This window comes from Schistocerca gregaria, chromosome 11, assembly GCF_023897955.1.
Source record: "Schistocerca gregaria isolate iqSchGreg1 chromosome 11, iqSchGreg1.2, whole genome shotgun sequence".
Classification (NCBI taxonomy): Eukaryota; Metazoa; Arthropoda; class Insecta; order Orthoptera; family Acrididae; genus Schistocerca; species Schistocerca gregaria.
In genome coordinates, this window is record NC_064930.1 from 28,771,707 (window position 1) to 28,786,266 (window position 14,560).

At 37.7% G+C, this 14,560-nt stretch overlaps 1 protein-coding gene across 1 annotated transcript in view; it reads left to right on the forward strand.

Moving 5' to 3' along the window:
- LOC126295242 (uncharacterized) overlaps positions 1-14,560 on the forward strand; it is a 148,596-nt gene that overhangs the window by 101,542 nt on the left and 32,494 nt on the right. Inside the window, exon 7 of the mRNA XM_049987598.1 lies at positions 11,641-11,703. Coding sequence (XP_049843555.1) covers positions 11,641-11,703 — 63 coding nt within the window. The remainder of the gene's footprint in view (positions 1-11,640; positions 11,704-14,560) is intronic.

Below are 14,560 nucleotides of genomic sequence, written 5' to 3' on the forward strand. Positions count from 1 at the left end.
ACTGCCTCAGTCGAAGATGCCATGCTAGGATGGGTATGGGTAGAATTCAATTACCGTATTGATGTATGCTGGGTGACTCATGGTTCTCATATCAAATGTTTGTGAAAAAAACTTAGAGTTTCTCTTCAAAATGCAATACAAGGGGAGACCCAAAAGTAACCGAAATCATAATGCTGCACATCGTGTACTTGTAGTAACAGGTTGCGCCACCAGAGGGTTGTAGTAGGAGCTCTGCTGAGTCATTCTGCGAAGCAGTGTCACCCAACAGTGAGAAGTGTTGTTTCTTTGGCAGTTCTTTGAGTGTGCATACAGTGCAGATGTGACACAAGTAAATTGATAGTCCTTACGAACAATGTGCGGCAGTGAAGTTTTGTGGCTTGCTCAGCAAGAACCAAGCAGAAACTGTTGCAATGATTCAGACAGCTTACAAAGAACATGCTCTTAGTAAGTGTACTGATGGTTTTCTTGGTTTTTAAAGGGAGAAATGGTGGTTGAAGATCAGCCCTGTTCCGGTCGACCTTCAACTGCTTGAAGCGAAGACAACATCGACAAAATCTGTGATCTCATCAGTGAAGATCGATGCAGGACAATCCACCAACTTGAGAACTTGTCCGATTGTCATGGCGCTCAATTCAGCACATCTTGACCATCGATTTGGAGATGCGAAGAGTGGCAGCAAAATTCGTGCTGAAGCTTCTTACCAGAGATCAAAGGGATCGTCGCATTCAAGCCTGTCTCAAAATGAAGGGCATGTTCAAATATGATCGACATTTTTTCAACAAAAGCATCACAGGTGATGAGTCATCTTGCTAGGGGTGTGATCCAGAAAGTAAACAACAGTCATTACAATGTAAGTCACTTGGCTCACCTCGACCAAAAAAGATTGACAAGTGAAATCAAATGCGAAAACAATGTTGATCTGTTTTTTTTTTATATCAAAGGGATTGTACACTCTGAATTTGTCCCTGAAAACCAGACAGTAAACCAATAATTCCATTTGGAGGTTATGAAACAGCTTCGCAGAAGTTGGTCATGAAAACGTCTGGCTTCGTGGGATTCTGGCATGTGGTTCCTGCATCAAAACAATGCTCCCGTGCACACGGATTTCAGCATTTGACAGTTTTTGTCCTCAACGAAGATGACTACTTTGACCCATGTGCCCTGTTTGCTGGATTTAGCACCCTTGGGCTTCTTTCTGTTAGTGAGGATGAAAAGAGACATGAGAGGGAAGTGTTTTGTGGATGTGGAAGACGTGAAACGCAATGTCATGAAAGGGCTAGCAGGTATCAAAGAGGACTAATTTAAAAGGTGCTTCGAACACTAGAATGAACGATTCGACAAGTATATTAATGGTAGTGGAGAGTACTTTAAAGGAGATTAAGGGTGTATTTGAAAACAATAAACTATATGCTTTCTATAAAGAAATTCCGGTTATTTTTGGGTCCCCCCCCCCCCCCCTCGTTTGTATGACATCTGTTCCATGTTTAGTTCTTGTGCAATAAATAATTGAAAGTGTTCCTGGACTTAATATACCCTGTATAATTCTATGATATCCTCAACACTCTGTGTATGTTTGGGAAATATGTTTGGACCCCTAGATCCTTCAAATTTATCATTGATCATCGGTAAATCAAAATCTGAGCACTGTGCGTTGTCTTCTTTGTCTGATTCGTCTGAATCAGTTGACAACCATAGCATTCACTAAATTTTTGTTGTACGTATTTCACTATCTTCTGATAATTCTGCTTCACTTTCATTTTTTTATGTCCAATGTCTTCTTCCCAACTGGCCAAGTCGTCCGGAATGTCAGACAAGGCTTCTGCGCATTCATCACAAATAATTGTATCATCTCATTATGCGTGCCATAATGAAAGGGCACAAGTACTTATAAAAACAAAAAAACTTGTTGACATGTGTAACTTATTGTTACCTAAACAAAACACCAACAGAATGCAAAAGGTACTAAAGTGTTGTCACCGGCCGCTGCGCAATACTATGCTAATGACAGTACTGTGGTGTCACTGGTCACTGAGCAATACTGTTCACATGACACCACTATGGAGTCACTGGCCGCTGACTGCTATTTCTCACATGACACCACTGTGGTATCACTGGACGGCATAGTGTTAATTCTATGTCATCAACTCCCTTCAAACTTTATTTTCTTTAACATCAGCTTTTAATACCTATTTTAAATTGGGGGTTTTACAGACTCATCTCATGCATTTTTACCAGTCCAGCCACTCATGCAGCCAAGGGTTAAGAGAATGCATAAAGCTCTACAAGATGGTCAATTTTTTTTTCAATATAATAGTGCTCCAGATATAACAGCTTAAAGTCGCCACAAATTCATGCTTGCTCTGAGCTCTCAAACATGGACTAAAGCAAGTCTCAGCCAGTATTACTTTGACAAACATTAACTTTACCAATGTTCGTGGGGAACACTTGTAAATGTCCACATAAAATATAATTGAAATCTGTAATGGCTGAGCAGGGAAGCCTAGCTGAATTGACATGTTAAGTGGCATTCAAATGAAAATAAGAAAGATGGAAAATAAATAAGTAATCTGTATGGTATTTCAAAAATATTTGTAATAACTGTTAATATATTTATCCCACTCTGAGACGAGACAGTCAATGCTTTCATGGAAAAGTATCTGCAGTTGCCTACAGAACAAGATTGTACCTCTTAACCTGAAGTAAATTGCCCGATATGTATATCTTTCTTTCTTACTTCCTTTTTATTTATTGTCATCCTTTCCTGTGCTAACCTCTTCATCTCAGAGTAGCACTTGCAACCTACGTCCTCAATTATTTGCTTGACGTATTCCAATCTCTGTCTTCCTCTACAGCTTTTGCCCTCTACAGCTCCCTCTAGTACCATGGAAGTCATTCCCTCATGTCTTAGCAGATGTCCTATCATCCTGTCCCTTCTCCTTATCAGTGTTTTCCACATATTCCTTTCCTCTCCAATTCCGCGTAGAACCTCCTCATTCCTTACCTTATCAGTCCACCTAATTTTCAACATTTGTCTATAGCACCACATCTCAAATGCTTCAATTCTCTTCTGTTCTGGTTTTCCCACAGTCCATGTTTCACTACCATACAATGCTGTACTCCAGATGTACATCCTCAGAAACTTCTTCCTGAAATTAAGGTCGGTATTTGTTATTAGTAGACTTCTCTTGGCCAGAAATGCCTTTTTTGCCATAGCGAGTCTCCTTTTGATGTCCTCCTTGCTCCCTCCATCATTGGTTATTTTACTGCCTAGGTAGCAGAATTCCTTAACTTCATTGACTTTGTGACCATCAATCCTGATGTCAAGTTTCTCGCTGTTCTCATTTCTACTACTTCTCATTACCTTCGCCTTTCTCAGATTTACTCTCAAACCATACTGTGTACTCACTGTTCATTCCGTTCAGCAGATCATTTAATTCTTCTTCACTTTCACTCAGGATAGCAATGTCATCAGCGAATTGTATCATTGATATCATTTCACCTTGTATTTTAATTCCACTCCTGAACCTTTCTTTTATTTCCATCATTGCTCCCTCGATGTACAGATTGAAGAGTAGGGGCGAAAGGCTGCAGCCTTGTCTTACTCCCTTCTTAATACGAGCACTTCATTCTTGATCGTCCACTCTTATTATTCCCTCTTGGTTGTTGTACATATTGTATATGACCCGTCTCTCCCTATAGCTTACCCCTACTTTTTTCAGAATCTTGAACAGCTTGCACCATTTTATATTGTCGAACGCTTTTTCTAGGTCGACAAATCCTATGAACGTGTCTTGATTTTTCTTTAGCCTTGCTTCCATTATTAGCCGTAACATCAGAATTGCCTCTCTCATGCCTTTACTTTTCCTAAAGCCAAACTGATCATCACCTAGCGCATTCTCAATTTTCTTTTCCATTCTTCTGTATATTATTCTTGTAAGCAGCTTCGATGCATGAGCTGTTAAGCTGACTGTGCGATAATTCTTGCACTTGTCAGCTCTTGCTGTCTTCGGAATTGTGTGGATGATGCTTTTCCGAAAGTCAGATGGTATATCACCAGACTCATATATTGTACACACCAACATGAATAGTCGTTTTGTTGCTACTTCGCCTAATGATTTTAGAAATTATGATGGAATGTTATCTATCCCTTCTGCCTTATTTGACCGTAAGTCCTCCAAAGCTCTTTTACATTCCGATTCTAATACTGGATCCCCTATCTCTTCTAAATTGACTCCTGTTTCTTCTTCTATCACATCAGACAAATCTTCACCCTCATAGAGGCTTTCAATGTATTCTTTCCGCCTATCTGCTCTCTCCTCTTCATTTAACAGTGGAATTCCCGTTGCACTCTTAATGTTACCACCTTTGCTTTTAATGTCACCAAAGGTTGTTTTGACTTTCCTGTATGCTGAGTCTGTCCTTCCGACAATCGTATCTTTTTCGATGTCTTCACATTTTTCCTGCAGCCATTTCGTCTTTGCTTCCCTGCACTTCCTATTTATTTCATTCCTCAGCGATTTGTATTTCTGTATTCCTGACTTTCCCAGAACATGTTTGTACTTCCTCCTTTCATCAATGAACTGAAGTATTTCTTCTGTTAGCCATGGTTTCTTTGCAGCTACCTTCTTTGTACCTATGTTTTCCTTCCCAAATTCTGTGATGGCCCTTTTTAGAGACATCCATTCCTCTTCAACTGTGTTGCCTACTGCGCTATTCCTTATTGCTGTATCTATAGCATTAGAGAACTTCAAACGTATCTCATCATTCCTTAGAACTTCCGTATCCCACTTCTTAGCGTATTGATTCTTCCTGACTAATGTCTTGAACTTCAGCCTACTCTTCATCACTACTATATTGTGATCTGAGTCTATATCTGCTCCTGGGTACACCTTACAATCCAGTATCTGAGTTCGGAATCTCTGTCTGACCATGATGTAATCTAAGTGAAATCTTCCCGTATCTCCCGGCCTTTTCCAAGTATACCTCCTCCTCTTGTGATTCTTGAACAGGGTATTTGCTATTACTAGCTGAAACTTGTTACAGAACTCAATTAGTCTTTCTCCTCTTTCATTCCTTGTCCCAAGCCCATATTCTCCTGTAACCTTTTCTTCTACTCCTTCCCTTACAACTGCATTCCAGTCGCCCATGACTATTAGATTTTCGCCCCCTTTACATACTGCATTACCCTTTCAACATCCTCATACACTTTCTCTATCTGTTCACCTTCATCTTGCGATGTCGGCATGTATACCTGAACTATGTCGGTGTTGGTCTGCTGTCGATTCTGATTAGAACAACCTGGTCACTAAACTGTACACAGTAACAGACCCTCTGCCCTACCTTCCTATTCATAATGAATCCTACACCTGTTATACCATTTTCTGCTGCTGTTGATATTACCCGATACTCATCTGACCAGAAATCCTTGTCTTCCTTCCACTTCACTTCACTGACCCCTACTATATCTAGGTTGAGCCTTTGCATTTCCCTTTTCAGATTTTCTAGTTTCCCTACCACGTTCAAGCTTCTTACATTCCACGCCCCGACTTGTGGAACGTTATCCTTTCGTTGATTATTCAATCTTTTTCTCATGGTAACCTGCCCCTTGGCAGTCCCCTCCCAGAGATCTGAATGGGGGACTATTTCGGAATCTTTTGCCAACGGAGAGATTATCATGACACTTCTTCAACTACTGGGCCATATGTCCTGTGGATACACGTTACATGTCTTTAATGCAGTGGTTTCCATTGCCTTCTGGATCATCATGCCATTGATCATTGCTGATTCTTCCGCCTTTAGGGGCAATTTCCCATCCCTAGGACAAGAGAGTGCCCTGAACCTCTATTCGCTCCTCTGCCCTCTTTGACGAGGCCGTTGGCAGAATGAGGCTGACTTCTTATGCCGGAAGTCTTCGGCCGCCAATGCTGATTATTTATCAAAATTTAGGCAGTGGCGGGGATCGAACCTGGGACCGAAGACGTTTTGATTATGAATCGAAGACGCTACCCCTAGACCACGGGTGCAGACTTTCTTTAAATAATCAAAAGTATAGAAATCACATGGAGAGAAATCAGGACTGTGTGGAAGATGTGTAAGGGCTTCGCTATGAAACTTTTCCGGTGTTGTCAAAACAACCTTGGTAACCTGTGGAGCAAATTTTGTTTTGAGGAAGAGGTGCACACGAAAGTACGGTCATGGTATTGTAGGAAGCTGAAAACATTTTTCCAAGAAGGCACTGATCATCTTGTTGTGCAGTGGCATAATTATCAACAGCTATAGTGATTACTTTTGAAATTACAATCAGTTTATTTAAACAATAAAAATGTGGAATGGAATAATGACAGTAGTATGAAAAGGATAGATTGTTACTTACCATATGGAGGAGATGTTAAGTCGTACATAGGCACATCAAAAAGATTGCTAAAGATGTGATCTTTCAGCCAAAAGGTCTTCTGAAGTAGAGAACAAACACAAAGTCATGCAAGCAGAAAACACACACACACATTTGTTCATGCACATGCACGTGCTGTCTCTGGCCACTGAGGCCAGACTGCTGGCATGTTACCAGTGGCAAGGGACAATTCTCTTGTGCCTACTTAAGAAGAAAGCCCTTGGCCAAAACTCACACGTTTAAAATCTTTTTGGTGTGCCTGTCTGCTACTCAACATCTGCTCTATATGATGAGTAAGCATACTTTTTTGTACATTATCAAGTTTTCATTTGACTGCCCTTATAAATATTAATTTATAGGCCAGAATTTTTGTAGAAGAAAATATTTCAGACTTGTTTTAAAATTTAATTTGCTGCCTCTTGTCCCTTTTGTTTTATGGCTAAACATTTTAGTCACAGAATGTTTAAGTTTTCTTAACCACAAATGGTAATATTAATAAATAATGACATTTGTGTTTCCTTCTAGTTTTATAGTTGTAAACATTGCTGCTCTTTTCAAATTGTAACACAGCAAAATATCATTAGCTCTGTGTAGATGCTATTTGAATATCTAACTCTGTTAAAAGTTCCTACCAGATGAATGTGGTTCAGTGTCACAAAGTATTCTCTGTTCTTTTTAGTGGAGTTAATACATACTGTCTAAGAAAGGACGATTCCTGAAACTGATGTCATAAGATACTAATGAGTAGAAATCTCTCAAGAGACCAATGACTTTACTTTTTGGTCACTTCAAAACAAAAACAAAAATTATCGTAATGTGTAACTTGTTTTATTTCTGAATGTAGCTGCTGTGGAAAAATACAGGGCGTTTCAAAATGAATATACGGTTTTAAGGCTTTGTAACACATATTACATTCAGCTTACAATTATAAATAATACACCAAATGAAAGAGAAACAGAAACAGTTTTTCTTACAATTATTCAGTGTGAACACCAATCACACATAGAGTCAATAGCTGAGTTGTTCTGAAACCTTGATCAATGTGTCAGGAGTAACTATTGCAATAATACTGTTTCTAAAGTCATGAATATAATAGAGGAAAACATTGCACATGGGAAAAATATATCTAAAAACAAAGATGATGTGACTTACCAAACAAAAGCGCTGGCAGGTCGATGGACAAAAAGATGTGGGTTTTAAGGGAGAGGGTAAGGAGTCATGTCAATCCCGGGAGCGGAAAGACTTACCTTAGGGAGAAAAAAGGACAGGTATACAGTCACACACACACACATATCCATCCGCACATACACAGACACAAGCAGATGCAGCAGACAAGCAGCATAAATGTCTGCTTGTGTCTGGATATGTGTGTATGTGCGAGTGTATACCTGTCCTTTTTTCCCTGTAAGGTAAATCTTTCCGCTCCCGGGATTGGAATGACTCCTTACCCTCTCCCTTAAAACCCACATCCTTTTGTCTTTCCCCCTCCTTCCCTCTTTCCTGATGAAGCAACCGTTGGTTGTGTAAGCTTGAATTTGTGTATGTTTGTGTTTGTTTGTGTGTCTATTGACCTGCCAGTGCTTTCATTTGGTAAGTCACACCATCTTTGGTTTTAGATATGTTTCTAAAGTCAGATAGATAAGCTGGTATCAGAAACACGTACACATGATCACGTCAGATTGTGTGTGAATGTGGAGGTCATGCATAAAATGCTTTATCAACCGGGCCCTTATGCCCAGTCCACAGGTGGGATACAATGTTGTTCAACCAGTCGTGTACTGAGTTATGCCAGTGAGGTGGTGCACCATCTTGCTCCCAAATAAACATGTGTCGTTCAGCTTTTTCCCATTGAGGCGTGGGCCACAGTTGTAGCACATCACGATAAGAAACATCAGTAACATTGATTCACTGAAAAATAAAGGCCCATAAACTTTCTGTGGGGTATTTCTTGGGGCTAAGCATGAAAGACTCGCACTCGTTCAACACGTTTTTGAGTCACTCTTTATCATTACATACTCTTACTATTGTGCACAGGTGTACAAACAAAACTGTTTGAGTTGCTATTTCATTTGGTGTATTATTTACCATTGTAAGTTGAATGTATTAAATGATAGAATGCCTTAAAAGTAGTATGTTCATTTTGAATAACCCTGTATTAAGGTGCTAAACTTAAATGTTTTAAAAATGTCAACAGTGTTTCTTTTTGTTCAAGTTTTCATCAGCATTTACACCAAAAATTCTGGTACATTTTACACCCAATAATCTGGAATTCTCCACACCTAAAAATTTATGGGTTATGCACCATCCCCTGTCTTTAATATGTTGTTAACCTTTAATGGTGTTATGCAGAACTGTATGTCCATTATATTTCTAATCTATTTGTAGAGAATCGCTTAGTAATTCTCTGAAAAGGTGACTTTTGATTGGTTCTGTTTCCCAGTCTAAAAAATTTTCTTCTCTGTCAACATGTTATGATATATGCAAATTAATTTTTTGTTCATATTGTGGTTGGCAGGAGAGCCAACACCGTATTACTAAAGGAGGCCGAAAGGCATGTGATTTAGTTCATGCAGGCTGGCGTGAGGTCTGGAACATGACAAGGGAATTAGAATTGAGAAAAACGGACGTAGCTGGTGGAATACTTAACATTAATCCATTAATGATGCATGTCGCTCGTGACAGTACATGATTCACAATATCAATGGTAACTGAATATGGCGCCTTGCTAGGTTGTAGCAAATAATGTAGCTGAAGGCTTGTGCTGACTATCGTCTCGGCAAATGAGAGCGTAGTTTGTCAGTGAACCATTGCTAGCAAAGTCGGCTGTACAACTGGGGCGAGTGCTAGGAAGTCTCTCTAGACCTGCCATGTGGCGGCGCTCGGTCTGCAATCACTGCAATGCGGGTCAGATGTATACTACCGGACCATGGCCGATTTAAAGGCTACCACCTAGCAAGTGTGGTGTCTGGCAGTGACACCACAGTTCAGTATGATTCAAACCTATTAATTTGATAAATCCTAGAATTTTTAAGATCAGGTAATCTATGTTCAAATACTCTCAATTAATTGACTAATTTTTCTTTTTCGACAGGTAGTTAATTAATCTAGATTTTCCATAAAGGACTAGAGGTTCCCAGTGGTGATATTCAAAGTGTTACAATTATAAGGTCAATGGTTTTTCAGTAAAATCGAGCATGTACATGCCTCTAGGGTCTGGAAAGCGCAAAACTCGTAGGTTTTGTTTTGTTTTTAACTTTTGCATGTATTGTAATTCATTTTTCCTTAATGAATGTATATCAAAATGACCCTAGCCTAGAACTATCTACATTAAACATGTGTATACAAGATGTTCAGTCAGGAAAAGAACATGTGTGTCGTCAGACTCCTAAAAATCAATTAACATACAAGAAAGTCAATGTAAATCTGCAAAACTTTCCTGGTATTAACCATAAATGAAATTGTAGGTCTTTGAATTGTTCATCAGGCAGTTTTCTCCCTAGAAATTGTATTTAAACAGCCTGCACAATTTCTGTTTCTCTGTAACAGTGTAATATAAATAAAGTTGTGTGTTGTAATGAAACACATCAATTGACGCGTAAGTAGCATAACATGCTGATGATGTCTCGTGAGTTGACTAATCATTACTTGCGTCCAAAGTACAATACATTTGTATTGTGCTGAAACTATAATAATTTATCACAAATCATTTGTGACATATATTTTAAAAATGATGCTGTTAACAAGCATTAATAAGGTGGTTTATATGAAATTATTTTAAACTGTGCAGTTGGTTTAACTATCTGATAAAAGTATTCAGACACATGTACATAATTTAGAATTGGCCACCAGATGTCATGAGAGTACAAAATGTTGCACAGAATATTGTTTTGCCAACAGAGCAGCAGTAACAGCAAAATGGGTCAGTCAAGAGAACTCAGTTACAATTTGGACCTATTATTGGGTGTCACATGAGTAACAGATAAATAGTGGCAATTTCAACATTTCTAAAGTCACAAGTCAGTTGTTGGTGATGTGTTTGTGAAACGGAAATGCAAAGGAAAGACTAGAACTAAACCAAGACCAGACTGACTTCCTGTGCTGACAGACAGAGACCTCTGAGCATTGTAGACGGTGGCCATAAAAAAAAAAAAAAAAAAAAATGAAATCAGTGTAAGGAATTACCTGTGAGTGCTACCAGCAGAGTAGCTAGCACAGTGATTGTACATTGGGTGTTAAAAAGAAGAGAGTACGGTGATTGAGCAGCTCCTTATGAACCACACATTTCTCCAGTTTATGCTAATTGGCACTTGATATTGTGTAAATAGTAATGCCACTGAACAGTGGGTGCCTAGAAATTACTGATTTGGAGTGATTATGCTATGCGCTGTGGCAATATGATGCAAGCTAATGTTAGGAGAATGCTACCTGTCATTACATATAATCCCAACAGTGAACTGCAGTGAATTACAGTGGGGGTGATTTTGTGATATTATGAGTACTTTTTGTGGTTAGAGTGTGGTCCCTATATCGCAGTTAAGAAAACACTAAATGCAGAAGGATATGAGTACATCTCACAGCATTGTGTCTGTATATAGTAGAGAAAAGTTTGGAGACAGTGATTGATTGTATCAGAATGACAGTACATCCAGTCATAAAATGGCATGTGTATGCCAATGGTTTTTAGTCAGTAACAACCCTGAAATGGATGGGCCTGTCCAGTCCTGACCTGAACCCACTCACTGACTCACGTTTGGGATGAGTTAAAATGTCAACTTTGCTCCAGACCCCCATGTTCAACATCACTACCTGTCTATGTTTTTGGCTTTTGAGGAAGAAGCCACTGCCATTTTCCATGAGCATTCAGACACTTGATTGAAAGTGTCCTCAGCAAAGTTTATCTGTCATGAAGACAAAGGATGGACACACACCATATTAAAGTCCACTAACAGGTGCCCGAATACTTTTGATAATATAGCATATAGGACTGATGTTGTTTATTTCAAAATACTTGGCTGGGATGTGGTAATGTGTGCTTGTGTCAGCATGATTTTATCTGTAACTTACTCTGTACAGAATGGTGAGGTGAATCATTGAGCCATTTTTTATTATGCATTTGTAATTTTCCCTGTGTAATAATTATAATATCAGTTACAGACAAACAAATGGTGGGGTTATCTTTTTTTCTTTATATTAAGAACCATTATTTCAATATGCTGTGTATTTAACTTGTTATATTTTTGTTTTTGCAGCACTTGGCATCTGAGAATGATTATCTTGATGAGTGTGACCCTTTGAAGATTGAGGATGAGATGGTAAGCAACTTTTTGCACCTGTATAGTTAAACTAAGACTTTAATATTATATTTGTTTTTACTTTGTACTGCCAGGCAGGTCTGCGAACAGTGAATAACATAACCCTCAAATGAAGAAACTGAACTGTTACTTACCTGTTTTATGTTTCATATTCTTTTCTTTTAATCATTTTTCTAGAAGATTAATGAACAGTTACTAAATAAATGTGCACAACACTATAGAATTTACGTTCTCCTTATATTCATTGTTCATAAACACTAAAGATAATGAACTTTCTTGTTGTGAGTTAGTAAGATTTCAGAACACAGATTAATAAACAACTCAAACTGTGGGTGGTTCCACAAAATATAACTTGTGACAAAGACTGACTGATCAACATTATTGTTCAATTATAGATATCAGATGATGGAAGATTTAAAATTATATAATGAAAACGAAATAATTAATTGACTTCAAACTACTGAACATAAGATAGACAATCATTGATGACTAGTTACCCTTCTTTCACAATTCTTAAATCAAGTGTTAGTAATGATTAAATTATTGTTTGTGCAGAATTCTACCAGGTGGCTTCCTCTTTCATTCCTTTCACTTAGTCTGTATTCTTCTACTATTTTTCCTTCTCTTCCTCTTCCAGTTATCCATCACAAGGCCAACGGGCTCCAGAGCCCTGAGACAGTGATTTGTGTGAATTATGCTTTTGTGAATGTGTGTATGCATAAGAACTTGGTCCAAAAGCTGCAATATTTTAGCTTTCTTTTTCATTCTGCTTGTCTGTGACTCAGTGACTCCTCTATCTAGTGAGTGGCAATCTGTCCTTTCAATATTGTTGTTATTCTGTTGTAGGTTTCCCTTATTTAATTCATTATGTTTGTATTTTTCTGTGAATGCCATTTAATCTTTGCAAGACTTGGCTTCTGAGCCACTCATTATATATAGTTGCTTAAAGTAAGAATATTATCATATGTTTGTTCTGGCTCTCTGCTATCAGGTAGTTCTTTGCATAGTGAATATAGGAAAAACATGGAACAGATGTTGATAGTCATTTTACAAAAACCATGGAAACCATGAATTTTATGCTATTTTGTATGCTGTATAAGCTTATACATAACGAAAAAGCCTTTCTGAAGTGTGAAATGACAATTTGTTTGACTGTATAATTAAATATGTAAATATTCTTGTAATATAAATTTAAATTGTAATTTACTTTTGTTTTTGCCAATGAATGTATCAAAGTGATTGAAAAAAGATAGAGAAAGTTATATATTGGCTTAAAAGCATTCAGAAGTGGTTGTTAATTTTGAGCATGTTCATGAGACCCAAAGTAATATGTTTATTGGGTAGGTGATAAAGAGATGAAATACAGGGTGGTGTGGTACATTTCTGGTGGCACCTAAGGTTTGCACAGTTCTCTACCCATGAGATAGCATCACTGAAGTAATGAAAAATCGTCAGCGCAATATGTTTTCACCCACATAATTACATAAAAAGGCAGGAGTAGACTAACTACAGCACATGCACAAATGTTTAAGCAGTTATTCTCCTTGCACCCCACATGCAATTGAAACTGGAGGAAACTTTAACATATGGTACCGTGCTGATTTCCTGCTACCATGCACTTCACATTGATTTACAGAGCATGTATATGTGTTTTAATAACTGTTTGGGAATAGTGCACCCAGATGTTAATTGTGAATATAAATAAATGTGGGATTGGAAAGTAGTTGTAAATGTTTCTTGTTATTGTAAATACAATAGATGTGTAACTGTGTTAGTGTATGTGTTAGTGTCATGTTAAATAAGAAATGGGGAGAACAGAGAATTTTCTCTCTTGGGTCTATAGTCACAGGTCACAGCTTTAGGCCTGATTCATTGTAACAATTATTTGAAAAGAGTGCTGCCAACCTGTCTAGTGTTGACCACTTTCTTCATATTTTTGATGCTACTTCAGAGAGAGTGATCTGCATTTTCATTGAAAACAATATCTTATAGCTCGCAACTAAGAAATTGTTTCCTGTTTTTTTTATTCTTATTATTTTTAATTAATAACTACATTCGCTGAGGAAATGACATTTTTAAGTGTCAGCCAACTCGGTCCTTTACTCAGTCTTAAATTGACTGCCATATTAGAAGTACATGTAAATGGACATTCCCACACATTCTGGTTGTCATCAGCCTCCCTATTGAATTATTTTGTTATTTATTTGTATGTACTGTTTAAATTTTTAAAAGGTATTTTAGGATCAGAAAATGTGGACTTTAATTCATTTTGTTTGTATTAAACTCCATACATTATATAGATTTATGTTCATGAATTGAATAGATAGAAAATATGTAATAATTTAATTTAATTAGCACACAAAAGTTACGTCAACCTACACACAACATTACCACAATAATAGAGAACTAACTAATACAATAGCCATGAAAAGTATAGTAAATATGATTTACATCTGTGTAAGTTTCTAATTAATATCACAGCACTGGAAATTTACAGAAAATTTGAAAGTCCCCTTTTCTGTGTAGAAATAGGGGCATTAAGTTTTCCTTATATTGGATCTTTGTGAGTAAGACTAGTATCATCTGCCTCAGGATATTTGAACTGAAGTCTGCCACAAATTCTATTGAAACACACTTCAAGCCCTTCTCCTGAAACCAGTTCTTCAATACAGTCAAGATAATATGTAATGGTTTTCCCTATCTTTGTACCATTCCTAATTGATAATGCACTTGACTTTGTCTGCAACGGCTTTTGTAAAATGTGGATATTTAAAAGATGTCTTATCACCTACTGCATAACAGAGAAGACTCAAATTGAAAGCATAGAAATTCTGGCAAGACAACAATGATTTTCATG